The sequence below is a fragment of the Propithecus coquereli genome, unplaced genomic scaffold, assembly GCF_000956105.1.
Source record: "Propithecus coquereli isolate 6110/MARCELLA unplaced genomic scaffold, Pcoq_1.0 Scaffold175, whole genome shotgun sequence".
NCBI lineage: Eukaryota > Metazoa > Chordata > Mammalia > Primates > Indriidae > Propithecus > Propithecus coquereli.
The window spans coordinates 3,683,504-3,695,272 of NW_012142190.1; the positions used below are offsets into that span (position 1 = coordinate 3,683,504).

The 11,769-nt window shown below is 34.9% G+C and overlaps 2 protein-coding genes across 3 annotated transcripts in view; one reads left to right on the top strand and one right to left on the bottom strand.

Moving 5' to 3' along the window:
* The window catches only part of BRCA2 (breast cancer 2, early onset), a 58,543-nt gene extending 52,848 nt beyond the window's left edge, over nucleotides 1–5,695 (top strand). The window contains exons 24-26 of the mRNA XM_012642125.1: nucleotides 1,627–1,871; nucleotides 3,803–3,949; nucleotides 5,054–5,695. Of these exons, the coding sequence (XP_012497579.1) occupies nucleotides 1,627–1,871; nucleotides 3,803–3,949; nucleotides 5,054–5,695 (1,034 nt within the window). The remainder of the gene's footprint in view (nucleotides 1–1,626; nucleotides 1,872–3,802; nucleotides 3,950–5,053) is intronic.
* Nucleotides 5,696–7,234: 1,539 nt separating this feature from the next.
* Nucleotides 7,235–11,769, bottom strand: part of N4BP2L1 (NEDD4 binding protein 2-like 1) — a 24,361-nt gene continuing 19,826 nt past the window's right edge. The window contains exons 4-6 of one of the 2 annotated variants that reach the window (XM_012642149.1): nucleotides 10,682–10,750; nucleotides 9,651–9,701; nucleotides 7,235–7,743 (exon numbers count right to left, since the gene is read on the bottom strand). In XM_012642149.1, coding sequence (XP_012497603.1) covers nucleotides 7,699–7,743; nucleotides 9,651–9,701; nucleotides 10,682–10,750 — 165 coding nt within the window. In that variant the 3' untranslated portion in view covers nucleotides 7,235–7,698. Of the gene's footprint in view, nucleotides 7,744–8,148; nucleotides 9,702–10,681; nucleotides 10,751–10,799; nucleotides 10,877–11,769 lie in introns of those variants that run through there. The other variant, XM_012642148.1, reaches the window with a different exon arrangement.

Consider the following 11,769-nt stretch of genomic DNA (forward strand, 5'->3'; position numbering starts at 1 on the left):
TTGTTGCCATACCATTTTATTTCATCTTGGTCATACTTGGGTGACTCTCTTGCATATTTTATTTTTATAATAGAGAGTGGGTAACTTATTCATTTATTCAGTCAATATTTATTGAATGACCATTATGTACTAGACACTATTCTAAGGGCTGGGTACATATCAATGAACAAAACAGACAAGAATCCTTGCCCTCATGGAGTGAATGTTATAATGGGGGAGGAGGATCATAAACCAAATAAATAAGTATTAATAATATATATAAACATTTATATATATAGTTTTCTTAGTGAGTGCTAAGGAAAAAAAATAAGTAAGAAAAAGGAGATAGTGTCAGGGGGAAGAAAGAAGTATGTCATTTTAGATAGAGAGGTGAGGAAAGACCTCACTGAAAAGTTGACATTTGGGTGAGGCATGTGGACATCTGATGGGGAAGAACATTCCAGGCACTTAAAAGGGCCATGATGCAGCAGGAGGATGCTTGGTGCCTTTAAGCATTGGCAGAGGCCAGAGAGTGAGCAGTAACATCCAGGGAGAGAGCCAGCGAAGGACCAGGTCGTGCAGTGGTCCTTGTAATGACTTTAACTTTTACTGAGAATGACAGAAGTCACAGGAAGGTTTCGAGTATAGTCTGACTGAGGTTCGCAGGATCACTCTGGCTGTTGTGTTGAAAATAGGCTGTAGAGGGCGTGAGGGTACAGAGACGGAAGCCATTTAGAGGCTATTAGAAGGATTTAGGCAAGAAATGATAATGATCTACCAGACAAAAGCAATGGCTATAGTGAGAAGCAGTCAGATTCTGGTTGTATTTTGAAGGTAGAGGGACAGTGTCGGATGGTCTGAGCATCAGGAAAAATAGAGTTGCCACTTAGTGGAGAAGACTGCAAGAAAAGCAAGTAGGTGGGGAAGGCGGGGCACTCAGTTTTGGATGGTTAAGTTTTAGATGCTTATTAAGCAACCAAGTAGAAATGTCTACTTGACAGTTGGTTACATAGGAGCCTGTTCAGGGGAATGGTCTGAGCTGCAGATATGAATTTTGAAGTCATCAATTTAGAGATGACATTTAAAGCCATGAGACTAGATGAGGTAACTATGACTATGGAACTAGATAGAGAAGAAAAGAGATCCAAGGCCTGATTCAAACACTTTGATGCAGGTTGCTTCCAATATTTTATAATTACAGACAGTGCTTCAATGAGTAACATCATTCACAGGTGTTTTCATGAACTTTGTTCACGTGTATTTTACTATTGTTAGAGGCCTATCTTCAGAATGGAGTACTAGAAGTGGCATTGCTGAGTGGAAAGGTAAATGCATATGTCGCTTTGCTAGGTGTTCCCAAATTTTTCTCCAGAACAGTTGCACAGATCTGTACTTCTACCAGCAATGTGTGAGTATACCTGCTTCCACATGGCCTCAGTAACAGAATGTGTTGTCATATTGGCATTGAAATTTTAGCAATATAAGCAACAGGTCAGTTTGGAAATCTTGAACTTTCTGTAACTTCAGCTGTTTTTATTTGTTTTTGCCATTAGAATATACCAAAATGGGCATTATTAGATTCCTTGCATTTTTAAATTTTCCAACACATACATAATAATGACTTTTTTTTTTTTTTTGTCATTCTAGGGCTTGCTCCTTTGGTATATTTGTCAGACGAATGTCATAATTTATTGGCAATAAAGTTTTGGATAGATCTCAATGAAGACATAGTTAAACCTCACGTGTTAATTGCTGCAAGCAACCTCCAGTGGCGCCCAGAATCCAAATCAGGAATTCCTACTTTATTTGCTGGAGATTTTTCCATGTTTTCTGCCAGTCCAAAAGAGAGCCACTTTCAAGAGATGTTCAACAAAATGAAAAATACTGTTGAGGTAAAATTACTTTTCAGCATTACCACACATTGTGATAGTTTCCTATTTTGACAGTCAAGTATCGAGGAAGTGGCTTTCATGCAAATTGCATAGTTGAGATAGTATTAATAGATAAGGTAAAGTTTCCTTATAAATTAATTGCCCGTCAACCTCAGGAGATGGGGGAATGACAGCTACCGGGAAGGAAAGAATGATTTGAAGGGAATTGAATTAGGAGAAATTGTAAGAAAGATGTTCAGAGATACAAACCATGTAGGCAAACTGGAAATTGGTAACAAGGATAATATGTATTATCAGTGGGTTCATAGCAATTGGCAGTGTTAATTAGTTAATAATATGTAGATTACAAGTTTACATTTAAACGCCTTATCTAGTGTCTTAAATAGTTTATACTTCTTTGGTTTGAATTAATCTCAAGTAAGAGACACTAAAATTATTTTCCATAGATCATGTATGCATTTTATGCTCAAATCTATATATGCATTTAGCTAACATTTATTGAGTGCTCACTGTGTGTTAGGCTTTGTTCTAAGCCTGTCTCACATAATTCTTCCTATATCCCTATGAAGTAGGGAACTGTTTTTCTATTTTATCAGTGAGAAACAGATTAGAGAGATTAAATGGCTTGCTTTAACTCACATGTCACGTTGATAGACCCAGGATTCACATTTAGGTCATCTGGAACTAGGCGCAGTGACTCATGCCTGTAATCCTAGCACTCTGGGAGGCTGAGGCAGGAGGATTATTTGACGTTAGGAGTTCAAGACCAGCCTGAGCCAGAGAGAGACCCTGTCTTTACTAAAGATAGAAAAAAATTAGCTGGGCATAGAGACATGCACCTGTAGTCCCAGCTACTCAGGAGGCTGAGGCAGTAGGATTGCTTGAGCCCAGGAGTTTGAGGTTGCTGTGAGCTAGGCTGACGCCGTGGCACCCTAGCCTGGGGGACAGAGCAAGACTCTGTCTAAAAAAAAAAAATAGACCATCCAAATGCAGAGCCCAGACTCTTAACTGCTATGTGATGCTGCCTCCCAGTAAAATTTTGTATTTCAAGAATTGGTAACTAGTAAAGAATCCACAAAAAATAAGCCTCTTAATTCTGTAGTTTAATATTTGAAATACATGTTATTCTAATTTTATATAAATTACATTTTAAAAATATTAGAGTAGCTAGCTGTATAAAGGAAGTTTGTTAGTGTTTTATCCAAAGATTCAATGTGTATAGAGTCTTTATCAAATCTAACTAGATAATACTCTGACTTATCTAGTTTTTAAATTGGGGGTGGGAGTTGCATTCATTATTTGGCTCCCATACAGGGTACCTACTGTTTACCTCCAAGGTTTTCTATGAGACCTGTTCAAGGACAGTTCACTAATACTGTTTTTAAAGTTTTACAAAATACTGTCATGAATTAGGTTAAACCATATGAAATTGCTGGTATTTGACTAGTTGTAATTTCTCAAACAACAGTTTAATTTAGTTTAGCCTGTACATTGTTTCAGTTAATTCTTGGAATAGACATGAAGTAGGTGAGGCAGTTCTCTTATTTTACTAACCTAAGGAGTATTCTATAGATGTTAAATGGTTTCCAGCTGTTAGGTAGTAAATAGAGCTAGAACTTGAGCCCTAATCTTCCAGCTCCAATCCAGTATCACATGGTACCTTTCTCATTAAACTAGACAGCTGGGGAGATATTTTTCCTTCATACACATACATACTCAATCTCCCTCCTCCAACAAATCAGTTCCCCTCTATCACTGATGTTGGTTTTGCATTTTTGCATTGGCATGTTTGACATTTGCCGTCTAATTTTGGGTGTCTCATTCTTTTTCGGTCTGAATTTTTATTTCTGGCTTTAAAGGAAATAATTTCTGAAAACATAAATACGTGGGTTTGCAATTTATAAAATAGCTTTTTAAATTTATTTTCTTAGAATATTGATAAATTTTGCAATGATGCCGAAAACAAGCTTATGCATATGCTTAATGCAAATAATCCCAAGTCGTCCACCCCAACTAAAGACTATACTTCAGAACCATACACTGCTCAAACAGTCCTTGGTACAGGAAATAAGTTTCTGGTAAGTTACTGTATAGTTAAGGAATATTACAAGTATTATATATGGAGGCAACAGTATATTCTGGTGTATACCTAATAAACATGGTAAAATGTAATTAAACTTATTTAAAAAGTGTGATAGTTATGTGGCTCCTATAGGTATAGATTATTTGGAATTTTAATCTTGTTTATTGAAGCAAGAATGTAAAACTCTTCGGGGGAAAATTTCACAAACAGGTGCTTTTGTTTTTAGCCTCCCAAATCCGTGTGATTCAAAAGCCTTTTTTGCCTTTTTCTTTTTGCTTGAAGAGCTGTTCCATACAATTAGGGTTGTTTCTAAGCTCAGTTTTAACTCATTAAATCATAGTTGATGCAAATTAAGCTAAAGTCTTTAATATTGGCTAGTGGCTGATTCTTAAATAACTAACAAACACTTCTAAGTGTATCCATATTAACTCATTAAATCCTCATAACAACCCTAAGAGATAAAAGCTTCACTTAACATCATCATTAGGTTCTTGGAAACCAACTTAAAGTGAAACGACATAAAACGGAACATTTTTTTCATCAGTGTTGCAAGATGACGTAGAAGGAAATGACATTTTTCAAGGACCTCCTGTATATCATTTCACTTAAAGTTGCAGTTTCCAAGAACTTATTGACAACATTTAGTAAGGACTTACTGTATTGTCCCTGTTTTACAGATGGTAAGACTATGGTACAGAGAGAGGTTAAGTTATTACCTGAGGTAACAAAGCTAGAAACGTAGCTATTAGAACCCAGAAGTGTGTGTTCTTAAAATGGCTTTAAAGCGCTTATCTTTGTTTAACCTATTAATAATTTAAAAGAAAAGATTAAAGCATAAGTGACATCCCTACCTCCTTTTTTTATCTTTCACTATGATTACTCTTCCTTTTTTGTCATTTTTATATACTCCTATGCAAAATTATTTCCTTCTGGAATAGGGATAATATGAATATCTCTTGAAATTATCTTACCTATTACCAGTTAGGGGAGCAAACACATATGTGGTATTTGTGTGCTTAAATATTTTTAATGAAAAGTTAATTTGATTTTGTTTTATATGTTAGTACATGATTATGATAGGCTTTTAATTTTTTATTAGATGCCTTCTCCTAATGGTGAGATAAATTATCAAAGTCCTTTATCACTTTGTACGCCAAAAGGGAAGCCTGTTTCCACACCTGTATCAGCCCAAATGACTTCTAAGTCTTGTTGTAAAGGGGAGAAAGAGATTGAAGACCCAAAAAGCTGCAAAAAGAGAAGAGCCTTGGATTTCTTGAGTACACTGCCTTTACCTCCACCTGTTAGTCCCATTTGTACATTTGTTTCTCCAGCTGCACAGAAGGCATTTCAGCCACCACGAAGTTGTGGCACAAAATATGAAACACCTATGAAGAGAAAAGAATTGAATTCTCCTCAGAGGACTCCACCTAAAAAATTCAGTGAAATCTCTCTTTTGGAAAGTAATTCAGTAGCTGATGAAGAACTTGCATTGATAAATACCCAAGCCCTTTTGTGTGGTTCAGCAGGAGAAAACCAATGTATATCTATCAGTGAATCCACTAGGACTGTTCCCACCAATTCAAAAGATTATCTCAGTCTGAAAAGGCATTGTACTACATCTCTGATCAAAGAACAAGAGAATTCCCAAGCAAGTACAAAAGATTGTGAGACTAATATGCAGGACACAAGTATAATAAAACATATATCTAAGAAATTGCAAAGGCGACAAAAACGAAAATGACAATAAATTAGTTATTGACTCTTAACCTTTCCAGTTTATAAGATATATACAGTTTCAAACTACACATCAGTATTTACGTTGCATAACCAGAAAAGAAACTAAATAATTTCAGGTGTAGCTAGGTGTTTGTATATCATAGGGATTGTCTTTGACTCTATATTGACATACTTTTATTTCAGTTGTAGATCTTAAAACTGTACATTTATTAGCTAATCAAGGAAAAAAAATCTCCTTTAAATCTTTGTGATTGGATTTCATCACAAGTATTATTTTACAAACGAAATAAACATACTCTTTTCTTTTAGATTGTGTCATTGATTAAGTGAAATGAGGTTTCTTAGTACAGTTATTTTGACATAAATAATTCCTTTTAGTTCCTATTTTAGGGGATTATTTTTTTAGAAGTAACTCACTACGAAACAGTTTTCCTTAATGCCTGTGTTGGTTCTGCTGTAGTTCTATCTGTTCAAAAGTCAGGATGAATAAGATATTACAGTGGTGTTTTCTTTTCACCGATTCTTCATTCTTAAATCAGAATGTCTACAAGAAAAATAGAACCTTTAACTCCTTTTTACGATTCCAGTGTGATCTCTGAAATTAAATTACTTCAGTTAAAAATTCAAATACTTTAAATCAGAAGCATATTTCATAGAGCTAATTTTTTTTTTTAACAAAATGGTCATCTAGAATGAAACTTCTGAGACCATGCTTTCAAATTGGCACTGATTCTGCCTGCTTTATTTTTAGTAGTATCACAGGACCCAGACATACTCCCTTTTAAACCTACCACCAAGCAGATTAGTTCAATTTAAGATAATGCTTTCATTATCTTAAATAATGGTATCTGAAATAAGCTCTTATGCTTTCTTATGTTTAATAGACAAAAGGGATACAGTAGTTCTAACTAGGAGCTAATAGCATGGAGAAGGTCTTAAAGCAGGTGTTTTCATGTGTCTTAAATTTATAATATCACATTCTCAAATCAAATTATAAACACATTTCAAAGCCAAAAATAAATCCTTTTAAAAATTGACATTTTTCCTTCCATAACTGTGATCTATGATTTTTCTCTCCTCTAAAAAGCATTAACATAATAGTCTATTCTGCTATTCTTTTTAACTTAATTGCAAGTCTTATTAATGTGATTTAAGTTTTATTCGTAAACAATTGGGTCTTCCCATACTAATCATTTTCCCAATGATTCACTCTAGAAAAAGAAATAAAACTTGAGTCTCAGGTGAACAGAAAGAATTATTTATAAGAATTTAACCTTTTCTTTTTTGAATCCTTGGAAAAACTGCTAATTATCTCCTCCATTCTTATTCTCATTTAGACCACCCCTCATAGAGAGATCTAATGCACACACTCCTTTTTATAAATTATAAATAACATCCAAGCTACATGAACAAAGTATGAAGTTTGAGTATATGTATATATTATCCCAAGAAAGTGACTAATGATTACAAAGTCAACATGTATGATAAGAGATAAATGATAAAAGTTTATTTATTCAACATTTAATGAGAATCTATTGCGTATATAGAGCACTTGTCAGCTGTATGAATGATGCAAACAGTAAACACAAAACAATACAAGTCAACGTTGGGTGTTCAAAAAATTATATAAATCAGGAGCCATGGGAGTTGAAAGGAAAAATAGATCACTTCTATATGGGATAAATAAAGTTGGCAGCATTTAATCAATTTTTCTATTTCGAACCAGTATTTCAGGGGTCATCTAGGAAAAGAGACATAAACAGGCCAGAAAATTATTCTTCAGAGCTAAATAAAAGCTCTAGATCTATAACCCAGAGCCACTGCCCCACAGTGGTCACTCAGCCCAGGTGAACCAAAATCCCTAAGCAGACAACCAGCCAAATCAGGAGGGCTTGGATCTGGCCCTTTTGACTGCTCCTGTGGAATCAAGGTAATTCCCACTTTGGGCTCTGTGACACTTTTCCCCTTTACTAACCTCTATGAGTCAAGCCATCCGTATTGAGCTGGTTATGCAATAACCATTTTGACTGAAATACCCAGGATTACCTGGGCCTGGAAAATAGCATCATTAAGTGGATTATTATTATTAGAGGTTATTATGTGTTGTGCTTGGACAGAGAACTTAGCAAAACTATGATAGTTAGATTCATTCAGATTTACCATTTTTTATCAGCCAAACTTTGTTACTTAAAAGAGATACCAATTTTAAAAATGTTAATGAAGGGAAAATTACAGATACATTGCTGGTAGTCATCAAGATGTTGAGTAGATTTTAATGGTGTCAGATAATGGAATGTTAAAGTAAAATAGTCTTTCTAATTTACACATCAAATAACTTATATAAGCAAGTAAAATATAAGATTGCTTTTGTCTTTACCTTTATGCCTCCTAAAGAAGACTGACAAATAAGCTTATGATACAGAAAAACTGATTACTGTATAGTTGAATTCCTTGGGATTTAGGTAATTAAATTCTTATATTGTCAAACAAACAAAAAGAGATTCAGTGACAAATCCATATAAATGCAATACCATATACAATTTTTAATAGCCATAAAAGCACCATTATATAGGACACTTAAAATAATACTTCACAGAACATTAGAAAGAAGCTGTTGGCTAACAAGAAGAAATAGAGCATACATCCTACATGGTCTTATCTATCATGGTCTCACACCAAATTAATTCCAACCTGTTGGAATTTAATTGGGATTCATAAATTCAGTGTCAGTGTAAGAGGGACATTCTGGAGTTGTAGTAGAGCTCTATTGTCTTAAATAATGCCACAAAAAACATCAACTGCTCATTTTGTGATGAGCATGGCTTTTACATATCCCTGTATGACCTGTATCTGGGAGTGCTTAATTCCTTGCACTCCCAAACATTTAGCTGCCAACTAATTAAACACGTGTTTATAGACACAATTTTAAAAGTCGTTTAAGTATTCCTCTTACAAATTGGTGTTTTATGAAGGCAGGCTTGTTTTATTTACACAATTAGCACAACAGCCAAAATTTATTCAGGTTTAATCCTGTTGAATAAAGTGGCAGTTAAAACACAAAGTATGACTTTAAATAATGACACTGATTTTCCCCAGTAACTTGTAAAGCTATTAAGGACTTCACAAATATTTTTAACAGTAATACATCATTAAAATAAAGGAATGATTTCCCAATGTGTCTCCTTGGAAGGACAGTGTTCCCTTAGATGTACCCTTTCTAGCATATTAGTTTTAAAGGAAAATCAGTGTCATCATTAAGAGTCACCTCTTACATTTTTGGATACACAGATTATCAAAGTAGCAATGGCACTAAAACTTCCTGCCCTCCACTTCTCCTCCCCCACCGTTCCAACTTTCCTGATGGAGATGAATTTCCTGAAAAAATAGATTACTTCAGAGAAAGTGGTACTGAAGTTTATATATAATATAAACATTTGATTTCATTTATGAACCTATGTAATTGATTATGTTCTTGGGTATGTTCTCAGGTTTTAGTTTCAAATTAATTCTTTCTCTAGAGAAAGAGACTATTTAATCAAATCTGCAGAATTCCCAATATCAGACCATGCGTATAGGAGCACTTTAACAAAGGCTTGTTGAAGATAATGAATATAATGACTTCTCGGAAACTTTTGAGTTCAACTATGTATACCGCAATTAGAGCTCTGACTAAAACAGAACAAAGAATAAATACCAAAAATTGAAGTAAAAACTGACTTAGGAAAATTTTGAATGGCTGTAAGATAGGCCTCTAATATCCATGGTGATAACCACCCCTTCTGTTGAAGGAGCTCTCATTTGTGAAGCCGCCATGAGCCCTCCGGTTTGGAAACTCAGAATAGGTATTCCAGTATCCTGCATTGTTGGAAGGCAATGCATTATTCCTGTCCTGGTTCCTGTTCATTCTGCTAGGTTTTTCTGCATGAAGCACACTGTGAAAGGTAACATCATGTTCATACCGTTCTTTCATTCGAAGTATTTTTTCTCTTGGAACTCCATGAATGTTTCTTCTACATGGAAAAAAATGCAAATAGTTATTTAAGGCAGGATATCAAAATGAGTTACTTGCATTTTACAAGTCCTGTATTACTGCGTAAATACTGCAGTCCCTGTTCTCAAAAGTTAACTCTGGCAAAAGCATGTCTTGCTATGTGGTTCTCTTTCAGGCTCTGCTCCTCATGCTTCCCTGCACACCCCACACCACCCTGAGGCTAGCAAGGAGCTGAAGCTTCAGAAAGGCTTTGTTTCTGGTAACCTCAATTATGTGCTTCAAGACATAAAAGATAATCATACATTTGCCTGTTGATGACATGCATCTATCATCTATTTATGTCAATCAATCCTTGATGTGTACTTTTAAGAAATGCTTATTAAAATAATCTTAAATTCTAGTGAGCACAAGAATCAACTGGGAATATATTAATAGTTAGAAATGGAATTACCAAAGATTCCAGCTACAGAATGGGGTCCATGAACTAGGATTGTAACCACCACCTCAGGCGATTCTGATGGAAGTGGTCCATAGACCCACTTTGGAAACACTATCTGCTTATAAGTATAGGATGAACCAGCTTTACTCCTAACAAGTAAATTCTGATCTTACTGATTACATGAAGTTATTGACATTATCAAAGAACACAGAGAATATCAGAACCCATGCATTCAATCAATAAGTTAGTAGTATTATTGGACACTTAATGCTTTATAAATTAGAAGCAGCATCTAGACCATAAATAAACAGACTGCTCAACATCTAAAGATCTTTATTTAGCTTAAATGCAAAAATACCATTGACATGTGCAATCCCATGCAGAGGAAAGTGCTTTTAAATGTACATTAATGAAGAAGCATTTTAGCAGAATGTTAAATGCATCCTTTTAAAGGACCAAGTCCAAGCCAAGATTTAGCATATAGCATTATATTAGAAAACTGACCCAAAACTAAAGTCTTCACATTAATAATTCCAAAGTTATCAATTTCCAAGAATTACCATTTTTGGCCTGAAAACTACCATGTCCATTTCCAGCCTGAAAAGATTCTTTTGTTCGTTCTGAAATACCTGAAAATAGCAGGATACATAATGAGGAACTAGAAAAACAAAGAAGTACCTTGCTAACTCTTGAACGTTGAATTTCCAGCGAGTGTCAGGTTCTCGGAATATAACTTCATAGTTATTTTCAAGTGCCTGATTTTTCAAAAGTACATAAAACATTGAAGACATAGTATGTATGTTTGGGAATGTTTATGCTGCCATTTAACATTTACTACAAATCTTTTCTAAAATTTCCTTTGTTTTACCAGTAATCCAATGCCTTAATTTATCGTAATAAATTTAGTTGGTTCATTCCCATACTTAGCCATTCTCAGATGATGTTATGATTCCCAATGATAAATTTTGGTCAGTTTTATCTAGTATGTGGGCAAATTGTAAAGGTTCTTTGTTTTGGACATCTTTAAAAAGAGATGACTGAACTAGTTTAAAAAGTTCTGAACACAGGTGTGAACAACGAGCTCAGGGGCTTTTCAGAGGCACGTAATATGATTCTGATGATTTACTTCTATCAAATGCCTTGTCCCATTCCTGATGCCTTCCTTTAGAAGGTGAGAGTGCTACAGGAATGGAGCTCATGAAATAAAAGTGATTTCCACATACTTTACATAATCTTCCCTTCAGAAAGTAGCTGTCCCTGCTATGCAATACTATTTGGTTCAAGGGATGGTGCCCCATTTTCTTGAGTTTAGAAAACTATTACAATTCCATATAAACATCCAAATATTCTTTGCATTCATAAATTAACTACTACCTTATCTAAAAGTGAACTTTCTAATATCACATTGTTTACTGCGTTATAAAATACAATTTGGAAAGACCTAAGTAAAAAGATTTCCTCTCCATTCTTGAGATGGGCACTTCTAATTAGGGAAGGATTAAAATAGCATAACTGGGAGCCGGGTGAGGTGGCTCACGCCTATAATCCTAGCACTCTGGGAAGCTGAGGCAGGAGTATCGCTTGAGGTCAGGAGTTCAAGACCAGCCTGAGCAAGAGCAAGACCCCGTCTCTACTAAAAAAATAGGAA